At 48.0% G+C, this 25,656-nt stretch overlaps 1 protein-coding gene across 8 annotated transcripts in view; it reads left to right on the top strand.

Moving 5' to 3' along the window:
* The first annotated feature begins 228 nt into the window (after positions 1 to 228).
* LOC125705923 (CUGBP Elav-like family member 4) overlaps positions 229 to 25,656 on the top strand; it is an 83,007-nt gene continuing 57,579 nt past the window's right edge. For all 8 annotated transcript variants that reach the window (XR_007381775.1, XR_007381774.1, XR_007381776.1 and 5 more), the window contains exons 1-2: positions 229 to 767; positions 7,640 to 7,722. Coding sequence is in view for 1 of the 8 variants with exons in the window: in XM_048972282.1 (XP_048828239.1) it covers positions 518 to 767; positions 7,640 to 7,722 (333 nt within the window). In the remaining 7 variants the exon portion in view is untranslated. The remainder of the gene's footprint in view (positions 768 to 7,639; positions 7,723 to 25,656) is intronic.

Below are 25,656 nucleotides of genomic sequence, written 5' to 3'. Positions count from 1 at the left end.
GAAGCGCGAGTCTTCGTTTTATAATAATAAGCGAAGTATTATTATTATTATTAAGCGCCGTATGCCCGCTTCCTCCAGCATTGTAGCAGTACCATGCTGGCCCTTTACGCAAACGTTTGGATCGGCGACCCACCCTTCGGACCTCCCGTCCTAGTGGGCCCTGATTGGTCGAATCAAGCAGATTATGCAAATTGGGTAGTGGTTCTGGTTAGAAGCCCGTGAGTTGACGTCACGAGGTAGAGTGGCCGCTGACAGGAGAACAGGAAACATTGAAAACGACAGGAGAAATGAAAAGATATAAGCAGGTCGGCATAGTGAAATCAAAGCATTAGGGAAGAGGGGGGAAAGAGAAAGGAGAGAAAGGGAGCGAGCGAGAGTGAGAGAGCGGCCTCGCTGCCATATAAGAGAGAGAGAGAGACCAGGGAGTCCGCTTGAAGCTTGAGATACAGGAAGACAGGCAGAGGGGAGAGAGGGAGAGAGAGAGGGGGAGAGAGAGCAGCTGGTCCATTGAAGAAAGATGGCTACAGTCACTGCGAACGGAGTGCAGCAAGAGAATGGATTCAGCACCATGAACAGCGCCGGCAGGATGAACGGGCTCACCATCGGGCAGAACACTATTCCCATGAAAGACCATGACGCCATCAAGTTGTTTATAGGGCAGATACCAAGAAATCTGGAAGAGAAAGACCTGAAACCCTTGTTTGAGGAATTCGGGAAGATATACGAACTCACCGTACTGAAAGACAGGTTTACAGGAATGCATAAAGGTTGGTTGCCCTTATTATGTTATTGTTTTTTTTTTTTGCCCGACTTGCACACAGATTGCCCCACATTTTTCTGGCAACTTTAGTAGAAAATCGTAGGAAGAGTCGTATTCTTCCGTGTTTACTGTGGGGGTTGGGACAAAATGTGGCTGCGAGGCAGCGCCATTTATTCGGAATGAAATTAAATTTTGGTCAGGAGCAGAAAAAGCAGGAGCGCCTAAGTGGAAGGGGGCGGCGTAAGGCTGCGTTTTCCGCGTACCACGTGAACCAGATCTCTCAAAAAACTCAGCGTGCTCGCGCGACCTGTCCAGCGCAGCGTCCCAACTGAAGACTGGCCTCACTGCAACTAGCGAAAGTAGCCCTCTAGCCTAATTATGTTTGCCGATTTGCAGCTGCATTTTGCAAAGAAATAAAATACACCTTTCAGGTTAATTAAATTTAGGAGAAGTTGGTCTCATGTATTTGCACGTTAATCAGTGAGTATTGATAGTGACACATGCAACTCGTAGGTATATCTCTAAACAGAGCTAGTCAGGACTTTGTGCACATTTAATGGTAATCAGTAGACAAAAGGAAATCCCGTTATAGGCCTAATATGGAACATAAGTGCATGTCGTTTAAATGACACTGATTACCTGGGAGCCGGCTTTCTTGTGTAAATGCAATCGACATGCAACGCATTATCTCAAAACGCAAAACCATCTTCTCTGAAAAGTGAAAATATCAAATAAATGTTCTCTCTCTAATACTAGACGTTTCTGACCATGGTGACATTTAGCAGTTACAATATAGATCGTTTTTTAAAAAATTACGGTTGCATGTGATTCAGTTAAGAAATGTTTACTTTGTTTTCAGTCGTATTCCGCTATTGTTGTTGTAAACAACACACTGTGTACTCCCTAGAGATAGATTATTTATATACTGTAACAGAGGTCAAAAATTCAAGTGACCGCGATATCAATATATCATGTCCGAATATTTTCAGTGTTAAACATGTTGGGAGCAGCACTTTTATGGGATTGTGGGATGAGTGCGAGATTTCACATTGTTTATTAAGGCTGTATTAGTGTGGCAAAATTAATTTATTGAGAAGAATAAACATTTTAGGACCACATACTATACTACTACACGTGTTTTAAAAACATTGACTGCATTTCATTGGTGGGCATATTTCCATAAAGATGATTATCAGACTAATACGACCATTTCCGCAATTATATACTTTTACGGTGGTATTAAATCTTCCCTGGTAGTTGCTTTTATTGCCGCATATTTTTCCTCCCCTGTCACTAATCGATAATTCACGAGCCCGCAATGAAAAATAAGGAACAGTTTATTTCTTATAACTTAATTGTCGGCCATATTGTATGGATTAGTCACCATTAGTTAATGGATGTACCTTTTAAAATGGTCTTTTTATTTTCATGCTAATGACTTCACGGTTGTTTGAAAAAAAACGTGCGGAAAGTGGTCAGTCCACCTGTTACTCAGCAGCGAAACTGTACCCCGTGTTTCTTTCAAATATAGGCCTATATAAAAAGCTATAAAACCAGTAATTGCAAAGTGGACTCAACTCTGATGAATATACATATGCATTTTTTAAATAAAGCTATTAGCTAGGCCCACTAGAATGTACTTCAAATGAATATGTCTAAATGGCACACCAGCGTCATCAGATTTAATGTGGTAAGTTATTTAAAGGTAACCATTCTTAATGCATAAAAAGGTAGCTTAACATATTTTATTCCTTGATCTACATGTCAAGAAAGATAAGTTATTGGAGTTTAAGAGAATTTGAACATTCTCTTTTGTCACCCTTTAAAATGTCCTTGTAATCAATAAGCCAGTAAAAGAAAAGAAGATATAAAGAAAGCATACATGACATGATAAGCTTTCCTATTTATCAATTATAACACGTAAAATCCTCCTCTCTGAGGAGTAGCCTACCACTAATCACAGATATTCAGCCCGTGGGGGTAACCCTGGGGGACTGTCGCATGGCAGAGAGTTTAAGTGGATGGTTTACGTTTAATAGCTGTGGGTAATCGTGACATAACGGCAAGCTGTCGCTGCAGAGCTGCTCGGAGAGGCTCTCCCTTGAGCCCCCGCCTTGGGGGTCTGCGTCCGCTTTATCGGGACCGCACCGATCCGCAGCGTACCCGCGTTTTGTCACATAGATAAAACATTGTTCTTAATGTCCTTGCCATTCTGATTTAAATGCGATCAACAATCCCAGACTGTCACCGAGGAAGTTTCTTTCCAGGTGAATAACTTATTCAGTGATTTTACGTACGATTTCTGGATTTACTGCTACGGACAGTAGCATCATATGAAATAATTTCTGAAAATCTTAAAATCGGGGGGAAAAAACTTTGGTCACTTTGAATAGTAATTTCAAATGTATATATGGCTATTGAGTGAAAGTGAAATTATATTTCATTTTCTATGTCTATTGTGGGCTCTTCACAGCTTTTAAACATAGAGACATGCACACCTTAATGAATGCGCTTTTAGAAATTTATACTATACAGCATTTCTGTTTGTTATAACAGCACCTACATCTATTTTCCAGCTAATTAGCGGGATTACAGATGAGCCTGGAGCCCATCCCAGGCAGGCCAGGGCACAAGGCTGGGGTACACCCTGGATGGGATTTCAGTCCATCACAGGGCACACACACAATCATGCTCTATGGGTGATTTAGAGACACAAATTAGCCTAACCATGTTTTTCCACTGGGAGAGGAAACCAAAGAACCCAGAGGAAATGAACAGCACAGAGCAGAGGTGGGATTTGAACCCCCTGCCCTACATGTGTGACACACCAGGCTGCTTAACCATAAGACTCTAAGTATTAAAAAAACTATATGTAGACTCAGCACTGTTATCAAGGATTCTAGTGAATGGAATTTTTAATATTTAATTTCAGATGCCTGCAAGTCTAATTAAATTTAACATTGACCTTACAGAGTGGGCAGTGACTTCCGTTCTTTGTTACTTAGCTCCTTTCCCAAGACTTCCAGTGTCTTATTTATCACTATGATATGAATTTTCATTTGGTGTATTGCACTTCCTGGGCCTGAATGTAACTCTGAAGGACTTTTGAGTCTACATAGCTCAGATCTGGCAGAAGCACGGTCTAGATGTCAAGAAACTGAAAGATCAGCCGTTCGTGAGCATGCAGTGAAAGGCAGCAGACCACACCCATCTCTCAGAGTACATAATGTTATTTCCGTCTTGCACTGAACTGAACCGCTAAGTTTAAATTCAGTGTAGATAGGAAGCCAAAGAAAGCGGCTCTGTTCCTGATTGTTGTCTGTCCTATAATCCGTTTATCTTAGCAGTGTTTGGCATCTGAGGTTGCGTTAGCGACAAGATCATGTGATTATTTATTTTTTTCGTTTTTAAAGGAAGCGATAGAGAAGCAGCTTGTTGTGTTTCAGCACGTGTATTTTAGTAACCTACAGAAAGACTGTATCGGTGCATGAAGTTAAACGCCAACAAAAATCTTTACACTACAGCAGTCTGGCAGCTGAGCGGTTCCATCACTGGTAGCTGAGCCACAGCGGGTACAGTGGGCCTTTGGAGTCCCCTGGACCTTGTGGAGGCTTCTGAAGAATCATATGGGTTTAGGGGCCAGGAGCGGCTCATACGTAGGGGCAGTAGTGTTAGTCCCGCTGTCTGATCATTTCAGGGGTTACTGTAATGGAATGATGAGGGAAGATTCAGTTGTGGAAGCAAAAGGTATATTTGTAGGTGGTATGTCATGGCCAGAGCCACATAGAGGAAAAAGAAAATCCCAATTGTAGTTCAAAATCTGTAGTGCAAAGGACAGGCAGTAGATTGAAATGGGAGGTAAGAAAAATGCAGAGAGAAGTACCGGAACAAAAATATTAGACAAAGGGCACGACTTATAGAGCAGGTGAAAGTCATACACAACACCAAATCAGGAAAATGAATGTCCACTGTGGTGTAGTTATGGAATACGTCACAAAGAAGGAACTGCAGACAAGGTTCTAATATATCTATCCAGAGTTCATAGGGCACAGATGTTGTGATACTCCGGTGAATCGTGGTGTGATCAGACTACTTTTCCATAAACTCCTCAATTAGCAAAGAGCCAGGTATGAAATATGAGTGTGACACCAATATCTAGATGGGGAGGAGCCTTGGCCAGGGTGGACAGTGGATTCACCGGGCTTTACGAAATAGGTTCTAATAGGTTGATATTGAAGACAGGGGATATCTTGAAGATATAACAGGTGAGCAAATGTATGCACTTAATGATTTTGAATGGGCTGATATAGCTGGGCCTGAGCTTCTTGGAGGTGAAACAAAGTTTGAGGTCTCAAGTGGATACTCAAACCAGTTTAGGTTGGCAGGAACAAGGCAGTGGAGTAGCAGTAGTAATCAGCTGATCTGCACATGGGCCTTTTCCCACACTTGACCACTCCTTCCAAACCACTCGTCGACAGCTGGGATTTTGCTGACCCCATCTCCCATGGGAACCTGGAGGACGAGAAGGGGTTACTCACTGGAAAGGGGTTAAGTTTAATGAGGTGTAGATGAGCTCTACTGCCTGGAGGAACAATATCAGTCTCATGTATGATCAGATTTCCTGGATCAAGCTCTCCGTAGATTGTAGATTGTAGCTGAAAGATAAACTGACATTGACGGCCAGGCACGTAGAAAACACTCTCCACACTTGATGAAAATTGAAATCCCCAGTCCAATAGGATGTTTTCACGTATCCCCAAAAAGCTAGACGCTTGATTAAACAGGCACTGAGAAAATTTCATAGCAGTAAGCACCCCTTGGAGAGGTATCAAGTGGAACATGTTTGAGAACAGTGAAAAGATCTGTAGCAATATGGGACCATAGTCTCTGAGGAAAATGTAAAGGTTCTAAAGTATCTATTGGTAATTATAATGGATCTTAGTTTGAGTACAAATTTTTGTATTATTTGCAAGGGATGGTCACCTGATTTTCTGGGCGAGCTGTTTGATGTTATGACTTATACCTGGGAACCCTGCGCCGAGTGGCGTGTGAACCCACTGCAAGAGTTAGGGACGAACGCTGACTGGGACATAGGTTTTTTTTTGGAGAAGTGTCTGGTAGGACTCAGGTCGGTATGGAGTGTATCTATGATCTCCCATCTTATGGGAACCACAACTCAGGAGGGAGTCATTGTAGTCTCTGGCACAAGAAGACTGCCTGGAGGGCATCTTATTTGGTGTTTCCCATGCCTGGGGGATAAGTAGGCCTAACTGTGAAATTTAAATGGGTAAAGAAAAGTGCTGTCTGTTCTGCTTGAGATTCTCAGATATATATTGTAGATTCTGGTGGCCAATGGGTATTTGCTCAGAGTTGCTCCATGTCTCCATTCCCTGAGAGCCAACTTGATGATCAGCAGTGTTCTGTTTCTTCTAGAATGAAAATGCAGAGGAAAATAGGTTAGGGGTGTGCCATGCCATCGAGAAGTAGGTTTGAGGTATACCATGCCATTGAGATACACTGGGCCCTCCACACCAACCTGCGAAGTGTCCATGACCAGCAAAAATGGTGGATCAGGTTCTTTAAATGCAGGAATGGATGTAAATAGCTTGTTGAATTTCTGAAAAGCTGCATATGCCAAAATCATTCTATATAGGAGTTTTCGTGGTTCATGCATGAGGCTCTTGAGTGATGCTGAGAAAGTATAGATGAAGTCCACTATTCTTCTTCTCAACAAAGAAGACGTTGACAAATGACGCTAGTGGTCACGTACTTCATAACCCGTGGGCCTCCTCAATGTATTAGGTTTATCTTTTAGGGCTGGACAATGGATAGACACGGGCAAGTGGACTTCAGGTTCTAGACTGAAGGTGGGTGGCACCGTTCCATGGATCATGTGGGAGATGTGCTGCTGCCTTCGTGCAGAAAGTTTGGAAGTGCTGGCACTCTGGAGGAATGATATCTGGGGGTGCTGGGCTGGCGTATTCTATTGGGGTGGCATGACAGACAATTGCTAAAGAGTTTGAGCGAGAGTAGGGTGCCACAAAAGTCGATCTTGTTGCTTCCAGGAGTTTATAGGATAATGTAAACAACTTCAAGGGTGCCAGTCAGAGACAGAAGGAATAACTAGCATTTGTGTTCGCTCATGATGAAGTGTGGCAACCTGCATGTGGATGGAATCTGTTTGTTGGGTGACTTCAGTGCTCTGAGGTTGTCCATCCAGTGTAGTGACAAATGGGGGTAGGGAGATCTCCTGGAGAGGAACACTGAACAACACAGAGGCTCTCACCACAGTACCTGAGTATACCTTGCACACTTTGTGTAGACCAGTGCCACCTACACATTGATCAGTAATCAAAACCCCAGCTTCAAACTCTGATGGAATCCCATCTCTGGGTCTGAAATAAATGTGAAAATAACCGTGTTCTTCATTGCTGCATTTTTATAGGATATTTTAGTGTGCGTTAATCAATCGAAAGCAGCTTTTTTCTGCCTGCCCAGTATGGTAAGATGTTTGATGAGCAGCAGTTTAAGCATTTCCTGAGCATACATCGCCCCTTCTCACCTTACCCTGCAGAACTCGGAATCTGCATTTATGTATATGCTAAATAAAAATATATATATCTATTTCACTTTTATGTGGTGTACATCCCCCCCAAGACTTTAAGAATCTTTACCCAACACATATCACGATTTTCGGCGCTAACACAGAATAGCGTGTCTTTCCTCTATAAAAAAAGAGGATTTTCATAAATTAGACCCGGGCTAATATTTTTTTTGTGCTCACGCCCATCTACCATATAGCATGGCTGCACCCCGGCCACCTCCGTGCAGTAAATCCTCTCTCCGTCTGTGCCCTGACTGCATGCCTTCCCTCTCCAGGATGTGCCTTTCTCACGTACTGTGCCAGAGAGTCTGCGCTGAAGGCCCAGAGTGCCCTGCACGAGCAGAAGACCCTGCCGGGGGTAAGTGTCCTAATTTCTCTCCCTGCTCTCCTGTCCTGGCTCCAGCCAAACTCCAATGCCCCTGGGTGATGCTCACTAATCCTGGGAGAGGAAGGGAGGGAAGGAGGGAGTTATGGGTAAAAAATAAATAAATAAGGCCTCCTGTTTGTTGGTTAATCAGCTATTTGCAGCGCGATGAATCTCCTGGGTAATTTATTGAGCACGACGCACTGAGCTCGCCGTGTTGTACATTCCTAAGAGGCAGCTTCCCTCTCCCGTGCCGTTGCGTGCTAACCTTCATTTCACTCACCATTTTTTTCCCCCTTTAATCGGTCACGAAAAGCTTTCGTGACTCATGGAACGAACCCCTACAGGTGCTCTCGCTGTTTCGATCTGTCCAAAACATCAAGCCAAACTCTCTGGCGCCCCCTACACCATGCACTCCGCCGGTGACATTCGGCCCAAGTTCTGACGTGTGACATTGTCATATCTCTGTCCTGACCTTCGTGCACAGGGTTAATGACGTCTGTGTGAGGGGGGCTTTAATCTTTTTTTTTTTTTTTTTAATCAGGCAGTTTCTAGTGGATCCTTTGAAAACGGAATGCACCACTGCCCTGTAATGTGGCCTTGAACCTCAGCGTGACTTCAGTCAGTTAAGGCAATTACCCAGAGTGCCCTGCTGCACGCTGTCCTCCGAGTCCGCCAGGTGCCTTTGAAGACAGGCCTGGTGAGTCCGTGCTCTCGGCAGGCGGGCAGAGATAGCACCGTTCTGTGGGTCTCGCGTCTCTGTAACACCTCCCGGCGTAAAGTCGCCATCCTTAGTGCGAGTGTTCTGGGTGGGCGGGGGTGGTGAAGTGCTTTTAGCAATTTGTTCATTTAATTCCTGGGTTTACTGGTTACGTTCCTTCTGCGCCAAAAGCTCATTTATTGCCCGGTACACAAGTGGTTGATTTTGCTGTTTTTTTTTTTCCCTTTCCCCCAGTTCATTTTTTTCTGACATCTTGGTGCGAAAATGCTAAAGTGCGTAGTGGAAGTGAACGCAGTCAGGTGTTTTAATTAGTGCTAAATTCGTTCCAGGGAAAAACGCATAACACTCTCTGAAGAAGCTGCTTTCAGAGGCTCTCTTTCTGTTCATGTAAGTGCCCTGGCGTACCATGAGGTTGGCATGGGTACCCTTCAGTATGGAACCCTCCCAGGGTAGACCACCTGAATCTGCCATGCTCATAATTCCTTCCTGATGCCTTGTGGCCTCCAAGTGTGGTGGCCTGTAGTCCTCATCTTTGAATAAAGCCTTTCCTCTCTCTGCATTTCTCCCCCTCCCTTTTGTTAGAAGCTACCATTCATTCACCAGTCAGGCCAATTAGTTCATTGGATACAGATGTAATAAGCCTGCTAATTGGCCTTGTGCAGGCCCAAAAGCCAATTAGACTGTTGACAGAAGCCAGATCTCTCTTTCCCTGTCTGCATCGCCTTATTCTCTCTGCCACTGCCCTTTTCCGCCGCCCTGCACATGCGCTCCCCTCGTCCTCCCGTGCGGACAGCTGGGGGGAAGTGGCTCTGGCGGTGGATCCGGGGGGTGTCCGGGCATCGGAGGGAATTCTACTCCAGCAGCCTCTGACCGCTCTATTAAGGAGACGCTAATGTTTATGCAGCAGCGAGGGACAGAAAGCCCCAGGTGACAGATGGACACCAGATAGAGGAAGAAAGAAATGTTTCTCTTTAAAAGGTGCTGCCGTGCCGAATGTACTTGCTTTGGTGGGGGGGGTTTGCACAATCGGATGGCCGTGTGGACTGTGGGCCAGTGGGTGGCACCCCGGGGCCTGAGTCGTGACTGGCAGTGTTTGGGGCAGCCCCAGGCTCGCCTACGCATAGTCACGGGGTCTGGGTGCCCACAACACGGAGTCCTATGTGTCCTTGTGCCCACTGAAGTGCAACGCATGTTGTGCGTGAGTGCAAGCGTGCCCACGGGTAGGAAACGATCACCATTGTTCTTGTTGTATGATTGGTATTATTAATAGAAATTGTGTCATCCTCATAATTAGAGCACTGGCTGAATATTGGCAATTTTATCTGTTTCCTGCATAATAATTTGTTTTGAATTGTTTTTTTTTTTGGGGGGGGGGGTGTTCTTGGAAGACTCTTGAAGAAATGCCGAATAAAAAGATAATGAGGAATGATGTGTGGTACAGGAGTTGCATCGTCTGAAGCTGGTGGGGGACATTACACAAGGAGTCCCGGCCAGCTCCTTAAAACACGTCGGCGAGGGATCTCAACGTAGAATTAATCTTTATTATTCATTTTTTCCACAATACCAGACAGTAGCCGTTTTAGAAATACTGAATTAAGAATAAGTTTTAATAAGAATTTTAGAAACGGAGGTCGTTTGTTATCGGAACCGATCTCCCACGACAGACCTCTACCCCTACTCCACTGTCCCATTCCAATCTACTCGCTCCTCTGCCTGTAATGAGGCAGAACTGGTAAATGTGACGAGCGGATCGTTAACACAGGGTGGGTACGGGAACAGGGAATGGCAGAGAGGAGGCCTGTCTGCCCGCCCATCAGGGGCGAGCGGACTGGCGTCCCCCACCCCCAACACTCGTTTCAATCATCGTTTCACGATGCCACTTGTACCACTCTGGCCCGGCAAATACGTGTCCTGTCTGATTCCCGGTGCACAACAGTAATCAGCCGAGATGTGCAGGCAGCCCATTTGCATCATGCGCTCACAGGAGATGAACAGCAAGGCGACGCCAACGACTCCGGCTGGGAAGTTAGCGACAGGGGAGTGCGGCTCGTCAAAGCGCACGGCTAATCACAGGCGGACAGGTGCAAACTCTTTCCTTACTTGGGAAAGAATGCAAGCTTCCATCTGCCTCCTAATGCACGCACACACACGCGCTCATTTGTGCACCAGAAGGGCCGCTGTTATGTCACAGACAGTGGGCAACGAACAAGGGCTTTAAGGCAGGAAGAGGCAGAGCTTGTAATTGAGTGCGGATGTCGGGACGTTATTGCGCGCAGATTCTCCACGGTTGTTCTGGATCGCCTGCACAGTCTGTCCATATACTTTGAAGGATTAAACAGGCATTGAGGCATTTGTTAAAAAAAATAAATAAAAGCTTGTTATGTAGCTTGAGATGAGGCCTAGAGGAATAGGCATGCTTTCTCTGTGGAGCTCAGTGACCTTTTCTGGTACAGTATCACCTATCACACATATTGGGAAGGAAAAATGCAACCACCCCATTGCCCACAAAACCAAACCATCCAATTCGCCACAAAACCCAATCACCCCATTGGCTACAAAGCTCAACCACCCCACTTGCTACAAAAGTCAACCACCACATTGGCCACAAAACTCCACCACCTCATTGGTTACAAAACTCCACCACCTGATTGGCTACAAAACCCAACTACCCCACTGGCTACAAAATTCAACCATCCCATTGGCTACAAAGCTCAACCACCCCACTGGATACAAGGCTCAACCACTTTATTAGCTACAGAACTCTCTGCGCCCCACACAGAGAATGGAATCACCACAGGTGCGTTACTTATGTCACGAACTGACCTTGTAAAGCTAATATCTTTTGAAATAAAGTTTTCAACTTTTTGTCCCCATGTGACCTCACACATATAAACCAAATCACTTTCACTCTTAGCAGTGTCATTTTTGACCCCACCAGCCCAAAAACATCCAGGACACCCACAGTCCTGTTGTCTCAGCCCTCACAGTACCCACAGGAAATACCCCAGACTACTAGTAACTTAATTACATATAATCAATCAAGCATTTATATATTGTTTTATATCTAGGAACTGTGAGGAAGGAATTAATTCATCAAAGAATTAATTAGTTCAGTATAATTAAATTTAACAAATGTATTAATTTTTCATGGGAAAAAAATCTGAAAATACAGAAACATCTTTGCTTTGATATTTTTATCAGTGCATACATGCATCTCTCACAAAGAATTCGCAATATATGTCCACTTATTGCAGGAATATAATAAACAGCTTAGTTAAGAATAATTAATAAAGAGCCTGATTGAAACAGGAAATAGCCAGAGCAGGGGTCCCTCAGGACTGAGACTGAAAAGCCCTATTACAGATCGTGCAGCCTTACCCGCCTGCAAAGGGCTGCAGGCACCTGTCAATTAGTGGTAATTAAAGGAGACATTGCCTAATACTGGTTTGCGGATTAACATCGGCACATTCCATTACGGGTATGGGAAAGAGATGCTTTCGTGTCCAATATGCATGGCATGGTAATCTTAGTGTGTCCATCCATCCATCCATCCATCCATCCATCCAACCATCCATCCATCTTCATTAACCACTTATCCAGTACAGCTGTGCTTCCCAATCCGGTTCTCAGGAACCCTCAAACAGTCCAAGGTTTTGTTCCCTACCTGGAGCTGCAAGGCACAGGGCGGAGTGCATGCATGCCAGACCGCTAAGCCTTACTAAGGACCAACAAGAATGGCACGGGTTTTGACAGCCCTGGTGCCTGTTTTCGGGCAGGAGGTTGCGGCTCCTATTGCAGCAGATAGGGTGTGATGGGAAGATGTCCGTACGGGCAGCAGCAGGGATGCCTATAGTCTGTGGCAGCCCGCGGTGCCCCTTAGCGTATTTTCCCAGCGGCCCGTGTAGACGGTCGGACTGCGAGCGGGATGGCGTCCTTGGAGGAGTAGGATGGTCTGGGGCGTGGCGTGTGAACGGTGTCCTTAAAAGTACCAGTCAGGATGGCATAGGATTCAGAGCCTCGGAAATCTCGTAAAGTGACAGTGTCAGGTGGAGAGTACCACTCCGCCGGCTTTATGGGGGCCGACATCCATGTCCAGTCATTTAAACTGCTTGAAGAATTAGCTTGTGATTATTATTTTTTTGTAGGATGTGTTTGTCTTAGCGGCCCCCGGTCGCTGCTGTTTACTTAGATTCCTGTTTTCTGTCCTTTCCTCCATGTAAAATTTGCCATGCCCTCCCCCACCCCACACACACTAAATTCATACATGTTCATGACGGCCTCTGTTCGGTGCCTTCGAGATTAATTAGCAGCTGCAGTAATTATGCTGTTGTTTCTCGTATGTAAACCTCATATGTTATTCTTTTAGACCTCAAGGCAACGTGTCTCATTTGTCCAATTTAATTTTGAAATAATTTATCTGTGAGTCTTCCGTGGCTAATCCCCCACCCCCCCTTAATGGGCCTTGTTTATTACGGCTTTCATCTTTCATCACTTTTCTGTCTTTCATCAGTTTATTATAAAACAGCCACTCCTTTATTTTTTCCCCCTTTGATGACATCCTCCTTTCCTTCTCCCTCCCGCCGTCCACTTTTCTCATCCGCTCTTTGTTGTGAGCCAGCTCCCACCCCCCCTTACCCCCCCCATGCTTTCAGAAGGGAGCAGGCGTCTTGTGCTATTATGGCACACGCCAGCCCACCCCCCCACCCCCTCGGTAAATAAAAGCCTTTTTGTTCTGGTAATTGGCGTTTCTGAGATCCTGGGCCGGCTGAGCACAGTTCGCCACACGGTGGGTGAGCCGTCACTGGAAAGCACTGCCTCCCAGCCTTACAGCCCCCCCATCCTGGCCTTCATGTCCCTGACCAGCTTTTCCAAAGGCTGCTTTCTGTCCCCAGTCGGGGGGGGATCCTGCTCCTAGCCTGACTTAAACCCACCTCTGTAGTGAGCCTTTAAATTCCATTATCTATAATTAGATGGCACCAGCACTGGCTGTGGCAGAGCGGGGGCCTTGGATCTCGTCGAGGGGCACCTTTCCTTGGTCGGCCCAGTCTCTGAGGGCAGCTAGTTAATGAAACTGTTGCCAGGGCTCGGCGGTCCGGTTGGGGTTTGGGTTGAACCTTTATGATTCACAATTAGTGTGCCGATCATACTTTTTTTTTTGCAGTGTTGAGATTGTGTGGGGGGCATGGAGGGGCCCAATCTAATCACGAGACAGCAAGGAATGCAAGCCCGTTGTGTCAGTATGGCATCATGGCCCCCGGTTGCTGTAGAAACAAGGGGTAATTACAGAGCACTGGCTGCAGAGGAAGTGATGTCATTCGGCTGCAGAGGAAATGATGTCAAATGGAAAAACACACAGGGGGACGCCTAAATTCCACCATCACCATCACTAAATCTGTGTGTGTCTCTCAACTTCTGTTGAGACCTTCTATTGAGGTTCTATTCTCAACCTCATTTATTGTCTTACAGAGCTCACCCTGCAACCGAATCTGTCCGCTGGCATCTGGGGGGGGGGGGTTGAGGGTGTCTCACATGGTGTGCAGGGAGGCTGTAAGTGTCAGGCTACACCCCCCACCCCGGTAATGGCTGAGGAGTGGGCAGATGGCTGAAGGTGTCTGCGGGTATGGCGGCATGCTGACGGACGCTGACTGACAGCGACGCGAGATAAGTGGGCGAGGAAGGTGACGTGTCGACAGAGCTGTAGCTGGCGATAAGCCACATATGAGAGGGAGAGGGGAGGCAAAGAGGACGGGTGGAAGGAAAAGGAAATGCGGCGGATGCCTCCCGGGCTTATGGGTGCACGCCGGTGCATGCTGGCTGTTTATTAGAGGGGAAGCAGTTCGCATCATGATCTCTCCATCAATTTTACTGCAAGTAGCGGTACGACAAAATGAAGCTCGGCGTGCCAATGAGTGCGCGCGACGTGCGTGTCGTGTGGTGCCAGTGCTCTTCTGCCGGCGTACGCTGCCAGCGTGTGCCCGTCACGCTCTTAGCGAGGTTCCGGCACTCACCATATTCTCGTGCGTCTGGGCGGACGGGCGGGCGTGCAGATGTACTGTAAACACTCCTCCTAGCTGGTGCGAGCACGTGCACATCCTGCCGCACGTTGCCGGGGCGGCACCAGCAAACAAGTCTCTTCTTCTGTAGGGTTTCCACGGCAACCGCGTGGCCTATTCATGCGTGGCGAGCCTGAGGGTTGCTCTTCTTTCTGTCGGAGAAATGGGGGGGGGGTTGTGGGGGGGATGTATATTTACAGAGCCTTGGTGGAGGCGGTGATGATAAGGGCAGGAGGAGATTAGGTCGTCAGGGATCGGATCCCCCCCCCCCCCTCCATGCCAGGCCCTCACAGGCGGACCCCACAGGCTCATGGGATAACCAGAGGCTAGAGTACATTATCAGCACCAGGCCCGGAGAGGGCCCCCCCCCCCCCCCGCCTTCACTGCACAGCCGGAGCTGATGCCAGTGACTCTCTCCGAACAATCTGCTGCTCTCGGCAGCCAGGTTTTCCCCAAATTATCCCGCATCACAGCCGGAATCACCCGGAAGTCACAGGTTATCTGGAATAGCAGCCATAGCCGTGGTCCGGCTAGAAATGTGGGACAGTCCCTTACACGGGGAGACAGGGTGGGGCAGCTTATTCTGGAGCAGAAGGAGTTTATGGAGGCGCACGCTTCCCGCTGCATCTGAAACCGCCCCGCACCACTGCTCACAAGCGATCACCAGGAAAACAAGCGTGTGTCACAGTCTTGTCCAAACTGGCCGCCGCTCTTAGAAAACAGACAATGGCGTGAATGTTTACTAAGCAATTTGATGTTGATGGCGGTGGCTTCTTGGGCCATTGGGAGCGTATCCGGTCGGCTCGGATGAACGTGCAGACGCACTGGCGCTGTGTCTGACGCGCTTTCCTGTGCCGGCTGCCAGAGTAAATCAGGAGTGCCAGAGTAAATCAGGAGTGCCAGAGTAAATCAGGAGTGTCGAAACGTTTGCATGCGGCTGGTCTGTCTTCGGTCTCCAGGTGTCATATGGGCGAAACGGAGACCAAAGTGGCCCCAATTTAAAGTGACCGCTGAGTTTAAAATAAAAAAATCTCTTTATCGCTGCCTCCACAAGCCCAGCCTCAATTCCTCCCCCACCCCCCCCCACCACCCCCACCTTGATCCCGTCCCTGTTTGCCGTGTGGGTTACTCTTTTTCCTTCGAATGGGGAGGGGGTGACTTTCAGCAGCGCAGACCTCGAGGTCACACGGGTCAGGATGGGCAATAACAGATGAGGAGTAGCGCAGTCAGGAGGAGCGAGACGAGGGGGTCGGGGGCCACATGGAGAGGAGCGGTATGAGCACAAAGGAAAACGCAAGAAAGGACAGAGGGTGTCAGGTGGTCAGGGTATGTCTCTCTGCTTTATTCTATAATGTACATTTGTAAGTATATGGTGATAAACAGTCAACATAAGTGAAAAATGCAGCAATAAATGAATTAACAATCAAATGAACAAATGCTTTGATATAACAATTCAGGGAAGGAGGCCACACTTTTAGATACTTTTAATACTTATAGATAAGTATTAAATCCTAGCCTGGAGCCCTTGTATTTGTCTGGACATGGTTTTTTTTATTGTTTATTTAATGAAAAAAATTGCCTTTTTAATTAAAATGATACATATTACAGCAGCTTAAGTAGGCAGTCTTATCAATTATACTCATAAAGTCGATGCCCCTAATGAATGAATTGAAGTGTCACAGCATCATTACGCAGAGAGATTAAGTAAAAGATTGCATTGCGTGGAGGGGATCCGTTTCTAGGAGGCTTCGCTTCAGCTGGGACAGCAGCAATAGCCACAGGAACATGGATGGGGGGGACACAATTACTGTAAGTTTATCAGGAACAAACAGGAAAAACAGTCATTCCAGCTTTAAGAACAAATAATACAGCAGTTCTTGGAACATCAAGGCTGTCCATGTCCCCCCCCCTCCCCATCATGCAGTAATATTTACTGAAGGTATCCGACTTATTCCCAGTTCTAAGTCTCTGTTGGACATCGTACTAACAATGCAAGGCCAGGCTTCCGAGTCGCCATGGCGACACTGCATAAAACCACTGGCCTTACACAGAAGGGGATGAAGGCCACAAGGAAATTTACAGCTTACAGTCTGAGCTCTCTGGCAGAAGGGGTCGCGCAGTAAAGACGCCCCCCCCCAGGTTGATGAGATGCAGTATTCATCTAAAAAGCAATCGTCCCCATGCCCCCGTTGCCCCACATGTGCTCTGGGTTGCCCCGTTACGCGGCTGTTGCACTTTACCTCTAAGTGCATCTCGCAGGCTGCTTGCCCTGAACTGCGGCCGCTGGGCCCACGGGCGCTCCGTAAATACCGGTGGCCATGGGAGTGAATGCATGTGAATGCCCAGTGGTGGAGCCTGTTCCTGTGACATATGTTGACACAATCCGACGTCCGTCGCCCGAGGTTGGGGGCTGGTGGGGTGTCGCCGCTGACAGATGACACCGACCGGAGGGGCATCGGCCGGCCAGAGGTGCCCCTCAGCCGCGGGCTCACCAACGTCATAGCTGCCGATGGCGAGGTGATGGGGGCAGTGGATCAGAGGTCAGGGGTCACAGCGTGCTGCCGCAGCTGATTCACCGGCATCACTGCTTAGTGCGGTGGTTTGCAAAGCAAGCGTTTGCCTTTCGATTAAATATGTAACCGTGACCCAGGTCAAGGTATCTCCAGACTGCCTGCGATCACACGGTCCCGCGTGGTTCTGCTTGTTTCCCATGAGCGAAAACATGGTCAGGCAGCAGGGTTTGTTGCCGGGGCCCACGAAACAGTGATCTGTCCTGGTAATTACAGCCTTCTCTGCAAACATGAAACAATGGGTAAGCAAGTATCAGACTGGCCTCCATAGCAGGAAAACAGGCTCCGCCCCTGAACGCGGTCCCCGATCCCGATCGGCAAGGAAAGCTTCTGAGCTGTGTCCGGCCAGGGCACGGAAAATCAGGGCGCATCAAGCATCAGCGGTTAGAGTGTGCCCCCCCCCCCCCCCCCCCAACCTGCCACCCGCCTCCGATGCAATAACGACGCAGATCTGCCAGCTCTGCCTTTCCTTAAAAAGAGCAGCTGAAAATTATCACTTTTCATCCTCCTTCAAGGCTTTGTGGGAGGAGGGGGGAAAAAAAGTCTTGCCGCAGCTGGTGAGAGAAGCCGCCGCTTTTGACAGCAAGCGGGCGACTGAAGAGGGCAGCCACAGAGTCGAGGTCCTAGCGGCCGCGGCGTTCGGGCCTGAAGGGAGGCATCCGCAGATCGCTGTCACTGCACAGCCTGTTATACCATCAGTCACCTGTGGAACAGCAGAGCTCGCACCAGATGAGCTCTGTCAGGCCTGGTGTCTGGGGTGGGGTGAGGAGGGTGGCCTGGTCCCTCGGCCTCCCCCTTCAGGAGCGAGGGCTGCCGGATCTGCACACGAAAAATTGCTAATTGCTGCCTGTAGTCAGAGATGGCTCTGTGATCCTGGCAGCGCCGGGGACAGCTGGCTTAGGAAAACATGCTCCATCCCTCACCGACACCTCGACAGAAATCCTGCCGCCTGCTCGCAATGTCTCTGTCTCCGTTTTAATTTTTTATTTTTACTGAAAACCTACCCGACACGTTAGCAAGCCAGCAAAGTCCGGCCTGGCCGGTTTTTTTATGTGCACGCTGGAGAGTTGTTTTATCTTGGTCATGCTTTATGTTGCAAGCCGGGCCCTCTCTGTTTTATTTATTCTTTTTTTTTACTCAGGGACAAAAGGACATTACGCCCTGCACAGATAACACCCAGTACACCTTCCGGTCGGAGCAAACTCTTGAACCTGGGAACACGAGGAACGGAGCGTCTTTGATATCGGCTGTCTTTTGGGGGTCGCCGGGGGTCGCTGGGTTGCCGTGGGTAACAGGATGCGTCACAGTGCTCCCGCCACGGCTGTAGGTAGTGTCACTTAATTGATTAGCACCGGTCCGCATGAGTGCCTGTAATTACTGTAGCGCTGGTTGCTTCCAGTTGGGAAGTCGCACAGCAGTCTGCAGGCCTTACGGTCTGCCCCGAGGGGTTTGTGGTGCAGGGGGCAGGGGCATGGGGGGTGGTGGGGGGGGGTGGTTTCTGCAATAGCAGGTCATGCATTAATAAAAGAGGTTTCCAGTCTGAGATCCTTAGGGATATCTACTTTATAGCGGGGAGTAAGGTGCTAAATCTGAATCATTTCTGTAAATATCCAGATATATGGGCCAGCGGTAGGATAAGGGGATATAAACACAATACATTATGGTTTAAAGCTATGATGGGGCCAGGGGGAGACGTACAGCACGATGGAATCATGAGGCAAACAGATGATGTGGACGTGATGTGTCAGGAGAATGATTCCCTACGCACATACACATGCACGCATGCCTGCACGCACATTAACACGTGCACACACACGTGCGCATGCCCACACACGCACACACACGCGCACACACGCACCACACTCACACACGCACACGCCCCATCTCTATCATGCCGGGGCAGTAATTTCATCGCCTCAGTGTTGACAGATGTGCAGTCAGATGGTGTAAGCTATGGCAGGTGCCCTCCGCACCACCCCCCCTGCATCGACGCCCGTGGCGTGATCACGCACTTTTGATTGGGTCGGGGACAGAGGGAGTCACTCTTTTCCATGAGGGGAAGAGGTGACACCTGGACACGTGTGAGTGGCAGCGAGGCGCGTGCTGGAGGTGGGGGGGGGGGGGCGGGTGCGCTGCACCGTCAGAGACCTGCCACCATGTGTGACAGATGGAGGAGTCGCATTTCTCCAAAGGAGTGTCTCTTTGGCCGTGTACGGGTAGGTGTAGACATGCTAGCAGCAGGGACGGCGGCGAAGGAGATGCGGGATTTCAACAGGAATACAAACGCAGCTTCTCAGCCTCAGTGACGCGGCCTGGCGGTTATTCACTCATGGAGCCTTCCGGCGCCGACAGGAGAGGCTCCGCCCACCATGAAACGCAGCTCGTCTGGACCCAGGGGTTCGAGGGCGTAGACACAGGCGGCAGTATGCTTATGTTTACTTATATACTTACATAGCTTTGATCACCGATTCACAGGCAGCCCAGAAAAGGTGCGGGAGCATGAGAGGGCGGGGGGAGATATTCTGTGGTTCCCCCAGCTGCCGGATGACACAGTGCCCCCCTGTGGCCTGCGAACCAAACTCTCTCAGGTTAACCTGCCTCTGAGATAAACAGCGGCGCTACCAAACTTGCACGCTTCCGCATGAATCTTGTCAACGGGGTTTGATGATCCGTCCTTATTTACCGTGGGAGAGCTCTGCGCTCCCACCCTCCGTGTTTTCGGCGCGCAGAAGGCAGAGACGGGATGCCTGCTCGGGAAAGACGTCCGGAAAGTTAAATGAAATTAAACACTGCGGCAGCGTTTCAGCAGCCACTCTTTTTTTTTCCCGTGGACAGATGGCTGGCGTGTGAGACTCACTCCTCCAGGTTCACCGTCCACAGGAGTCCCTGCTCGCCGGCGCCGCCCTATGCCTGGCAGCGTGAGATGAGCTAGGCGTGTCAGGGCCGGCGCCCATGCGCCACGCAGAGCTTGTCACCTCGTCCTTCAAATAGATTTGGCCGGAAACTTCTACATCCCTCCTGCAGCCTCTCTACTCGGCTCCCTTACAACCCAGTCCTCAGGGCGACACCCCCTAACCAATCCAGCCAATCGCATAGCCTCACCGCTTTTCCAGTGCAGGGTCACTGTGAGCCTGGAGCCAGTCACTGACGTCCTAATCGTGGGATGCAAGCCCACCCCAGGGCACATGCTCAACACAATAAGGGCAGATTGAAAGACACCAGTTCACTTAACTACAGCGAACCGATGTGTACTGCACACGCTCAGACCTGCCTTAGTAGGAATCAAACTCTCCAGCCTGGAGCTGTGAGGCTGCCCACTGAGCCGCCGTTTCTCTCTGTAATCTAATCAGATTCACTTCATCTGTTTTCACTTGTCCTTTTGCATCTCTGTCAGGCTGTTTATGTGAAACATTGCCTAATGACCAGTAGGGGTCAGTGTGACAGGGAGCACCACGTCCGATTGCTACCACCTAGCCAGGCTGGACATCTCCCTGTCATCCATCTCTCCACGGATCCAGAAAAATGCTCATAAAAGACATGAACGGCTCCCTGAGTGGCCTTTACAGCCGTAATAAAGAGGGGTCATTGTAATATTTAAAAGATGTAAAGGTCGGCGAGGTGAGCCGTCTTGCTGCACGCCGTTCTCAGCAGTCGCTCCTTTTAATGCGCGAGATTAATTCGTTGTCATGCTCTACCTGCTCCCACTGACCCCAATTCCCCCAGATATGAAGACGATCACTTTAACATTTTTTCAGTATTACATCCCCTCCCCCCATGAGTATTTGAACGATCGGTTTGGGGACCCAGAGACACGGGTGAGAAGAATTCGGAAGAAAACAGCGGCGTTCCGGTTTCCCTGCGTTTCCGTGCGTGTGGGGAAGCTACGATCCCTCCCCCATCCCCTCGCCGTCGGCCGGGAGTCCTATCTGCCGTTGGTTTCATTTCCGTATAATTGAATTTGGACGCGTTCCCCATCTGTGTCTATATTTGGTTGAGCCGCGAGCGACTCGTTCTCCGCCGCCGCGGTGGATTCGGCGAACTCGGCTGGCTAGCCGGAGATGGGCCCCGGTGCCTGTCCTCCCCGATATCTCCTCTAATTACCGTGTTTATTGGAAATTAAAGATATGTCCGCTAATGAAACATGGCGACACTACCTCCGATGCGGCGCCATTAATTCCGCACGCTGTGTCCTGTGGGGGGGGGGGGGGGGGACAGGGGGAGGGAACAGGAGGGGAAGATATGAGCATTAGCATAAATATGAATTTTAGTCGGCCGGAAAGCACTTGAATGAAGAAAATAATGAAAACGTTGTCTTTTCATTTCCTCCTGTAATTTCGGGATTGTAATGAATAAATAAGTCATGGTAGGGGGACAGAGAGGGGAGGGGCCACGTGGGAGGGGCGTGTGGAACGGCGCAGCTGGATCTTGGGAGCAGCAATTCTGTCCGGGATAAGCTCCTTTGTTTGCCAGGAGAGCACTGTGTAGGTGTGAGACCTGGGATGCTAACCTGAAAGGTGCCTGATGTGCAGAAGTGAACAGTTCAGGTCCAGATAGTACATAGTTGGTACATAGTAACTGGTTGGTTGAAACAAAACCTTGGTCTGGATTTTTACTTTGTGGACCTGAACTGTTCACCTCTGCTGGTAGGAAATACCCCAGCAAAACACCTGTGCTTTTACGCTGTATAAATGGATGTTTATGGGACCAACCACTGGCAGCGCTGTATATTGCTGCAGACAGCCAAGAATTGCACTTGTCACCGAAGAGTTACAGGCTCCAATGCCAAGATGGGAACTCCTTTTGTACCTTTAGGGAATGTAATTAACATTAAGTCCCGGGTCAAGTAAAGTTTGAGAGTTTCTTGTGGCTTTGCTCTGACCAAACTGCCACTCCAGCTGCTCCTTTACTTCCGATGGGGTTACGTTCTGATGAACCCATCGTAAGTGGAAAATATCTTAAGTTGAATATAAATACGATACGATAAGTAAATACCCACTGTCACTAAATAATTCCTGTAACTTATTAAATATCAGTAATTAAAAAGTAAATATGTTGAATTTTATTTGGTTAAATACAGAAAAAAACAGTAGAATACGTTGGTAAACAATGTATTAGATGTTCATAGTTGTGATCACTACAGAGCGTTGGAAGTCTGGCTGCGTGGATGCTGCCGTCGCCCGGCATCTGTAGAAATATCGCACGGCGTTTCGCTAGACAAGGAACAGATCTGAACTCAAAGCTGAGTACTGAATGTGCATCACTATCGCACAATCGTGAGGCCGAAATATTTTAAGTCGAACCATCGTAAAGTGAGGAGCATCTGTAGTTAGCTGAATGTCTGTAGGATACTAGATTAAGCGTCATCCGGGAAAATGGGTTAGTATTTCGCCAGCCAGTAGAATATTCTGCAGTATGGTTTTGTTGCGATAAAGAGATGAAACATCAGAAGTTCATGGTGTCCTGGTATCTATGATACCTACAGCACCCTAAATGTAGGAATTATTGTCTGCAGCAATGGTTTCCCCCACAAAAAGTCAGAAATATGATGCTGTTCCTCAGCAGCCAAGAAGCCTGGGATGATACCTACAGAGGCTTTAGGAAAGGGGGTGCTCATAAGCTCCATCGCTTATCCTCTTGTGTTTAGCACCTGATCTGGAATCCCTGAAGCTTTCTGGTCTGCATAGACGTTTTGGCAGGGAGCCGTGCCAAACTGGCCAGAAAAGGAAGGAGTCGGTGGATTTCACTCTGCCCCAGTCTCTGTGTCACCCCGTCGTGTGAAAAATCAGACTGCAGCAAAACAACTTCAGCACACCTCGGTAACGTGTCACATTTTTCCTGGATAAATTAGCCGTTTCCCCCCAATTTTCCTTGCAGATTCTTATTTCCAAAGCAACTTAAAAGTTCGGTCCATTTGTATGTTGAGGGTTTTCATTCTAGTGACTCTCCGTTCTCTTTTTCATGTCTGTCTCTTTAAGTTCTGCTGTTTTTCTAAAGAGCTCAGACCCATTTTAGTGGGATGGAATCTCCTCATCGCAGAGACTCCAAAAAACTCCACATCTGTAGCTGAGTGGAGGCTGGCACTTGCACAGTTAGAATTACATTTGCTTTATTTAGTAGATGCTTTTGTCCAAAGCGATGCACAAGTGAGGTAAATTATACATTACAAACATACAGCTGTCGAGGAGTGAAACAGGCATAAAGTGCAGCTAGAATGAGCTTCCAAGGAATGTCCAGTTACAAGTGTAAGTAATGTTGGAGCAAGAGTTACACAGCGCCTTTCAAACATAGCAAGAACCTAATAAGACTGCTATTCAAATCAAAAGGCAAAGTGCAACACTAAGAGCATTCTGGGAACGCAGAGTAGTGGAGGCTAATAGAGGTGTTCCCGGAACAGATGGTTCTTCAGCCGTTTCTTGACGGTTGAGAGGGAATCTGATGACTGCATGTGGTTTGGCAGCTACCCTCTGAGTCACCACACTGCCTATTTGTCACCAGCTCCAATAAGAAACTAATTTCTGGACTGATTGCCTTGTCTTGGTGGGCTTTGGGGAGAGGGGCAACGCAGATAATAATAAGACAATATCCAGTTTAATAAGTAATGATTGGATTTACTAACATCTGAGGAGAAATGTTATCCTCGATTATTTATTTAATGAATCCGCATGAAGTTGGCTGTATGTAAATGATTAACGAACTGAAGTTTGTAATAAATCTCTCGACAGATTTGCTTGGAAGTGGCAAAAACCAATAAATTATTAAATTCATAGTCGTTCCCATGGGGGGGGGGGGGTTGATTTGATGTGTTCTACTTGATAAAATTATTAACAGATTGATTGTTACAGTGTGGGGAATTTTCACAAAGAAGAGCTCCAGGCAAAGTGCTCTGTTTAAAGCATTCGGGCACGAGTCCCTGTCAGTCAGTCAACAGTTGAAAGCTGTCTATTAATCAGCGGGGGAAGGTCTTGCGTCAGGACCGATCTCCTGTCACGGGGGTCCACGACTTGCCAGTTCCTCATCCATCTCTCCCGTCTGGTTCCAGGCCTGTCGGCTCATTTGTGGGCTGGATTGACGGGGGACGTGTTTACAATATACGGACCATGACTCAGGCTTTGCTATGCTGGATCTTACATATACTGCTTTGTCAAATAGTACAACAGCAATGCCCATCATAGACTTCAGGCTGAAAGCCATAATTACAGAAGTTATGGTACGTTGGCTGTTAGTGGTAATAATCTCTCAGGCCATCACTGAAAGAGCCAGGGGACGTGCAGGTCGGTCTCTTCTTCAGTCTGCCTAACTCCTCCCTGTTCCCGCTCACGACGACGGTTCCTTCACGGCGGTTCACCCAGCCACGTGTACGGAAATGGTCGCACATCGGCCCGTCTCATTGCCCTCCCTTCCCCAGAAGGCCTTCAGACAGCTCAGGGGAATCTCCTGACATCTCATTCATTACTTCCTCCATTGTGCTGTTTGGATACATTCTTACAGAGGCCAGAAACTTTGGTCCAGAGGCATGTCTTTGGACTGCGTCAAGGACGTGAGAACTTGAAGAGGGTGTGATGGCAAGTCGGTAATTTCCGAGTCATAGTCGATCCACAAGGCCGGAAATGAGAAAAGGTTACTGTGCCTTTTGCCTTCTTACTTGTAGTTTTTGGGGTTTAGTGATTGTACCACTGCAGCACCCCTATTGGTATTAAATCCAGCTTTTCATTCGCTACACTAGTTTTTTACTGTTTGCTCATAACTTACACCAGGTAGCATCATTAAACTTACACCAGGTAGCATTACGTCACCTACAAACAAATTTTAAATCCCTTCCTGAAAAGCAGGAGGACAATAGCAGGATTACCACTTAATCACTCTGAAAAAGTGTATATTGCATTTTAATATATTTATGTGGCAGATATAAGGGAGGAAAGACAGGAAGTTTTTTTGTTAATTATGTCCTCTTATTTCTGCCCCCCAGTCACCCTCTTCAGACCTGGCATCCATCCATCCAAGACCGTGATTGCGGTCTTGGATATCCACACCCAGTTTAACTTTTATTTCCTTCATTTTTTTTGCTCTTGTTGACGGGGCTTTTTTTTTCCTCTTTCTTGTTAACCTGCCCCATCTCAGTACACCCCCCTCTAAAATACCCATCCTTTTTCCCCATCTCTGAGTTACATGGTTCTACTAGGCAAGCTGACTTCTTCGCAGGTCCTTGCATCAGGTAGAACCTTCCAGAAATTTCCAGGTTTTTTTCCTGCACATTTTCAGGGGCCATTCAGGCAAGATGGCCGACATTCTTAAGTAGGATTGGTGTAATTGGATAAACCAGTGAAGTAGCCTTCATCAGTTAGCCTGAGGTGCACTGTGAGGGGGCACTCTTTCCCTGCTTTGATTAACCCCCAGGATAGGGTGGGTGGCGGAGCGGCTTTAGCCAGTGCTCTCCAGTCATTAAACTGCAAGCTGTGGAGCAGTGAATCTGTGGCATCTTAATGTCATGACGATCAGTGCCCATTTATGTTAATAGGCCTTGTGCAGGGCAGAGGCGGCTAATGACTGATTCCGTGGTGGGGGCCTGCGCGCTAATCCAGTCTGG

The sequence above is a fragment of the Brienomyrus brachyistius genome, chromosome 13 (genome assembly GCF_023856365.1).
Source record: "Brienomyrus brachyistius isolate T26 chromosome 13, BBRACH_0.4, whole genome shotgun sequence".
NCBI classification, from domain to species: domain Eukaryota; kingdom Metazoa; phylum Chordata; class Actinopteri; order Osteoglossiformes; family Mormyridae; genus Brienomyrus; species Brienomyrus brachyistius.
Note: the sequence above shows the minus strand (reverse complement) of the source record. Positions and strands in the feature narration are given on the sequence as shown.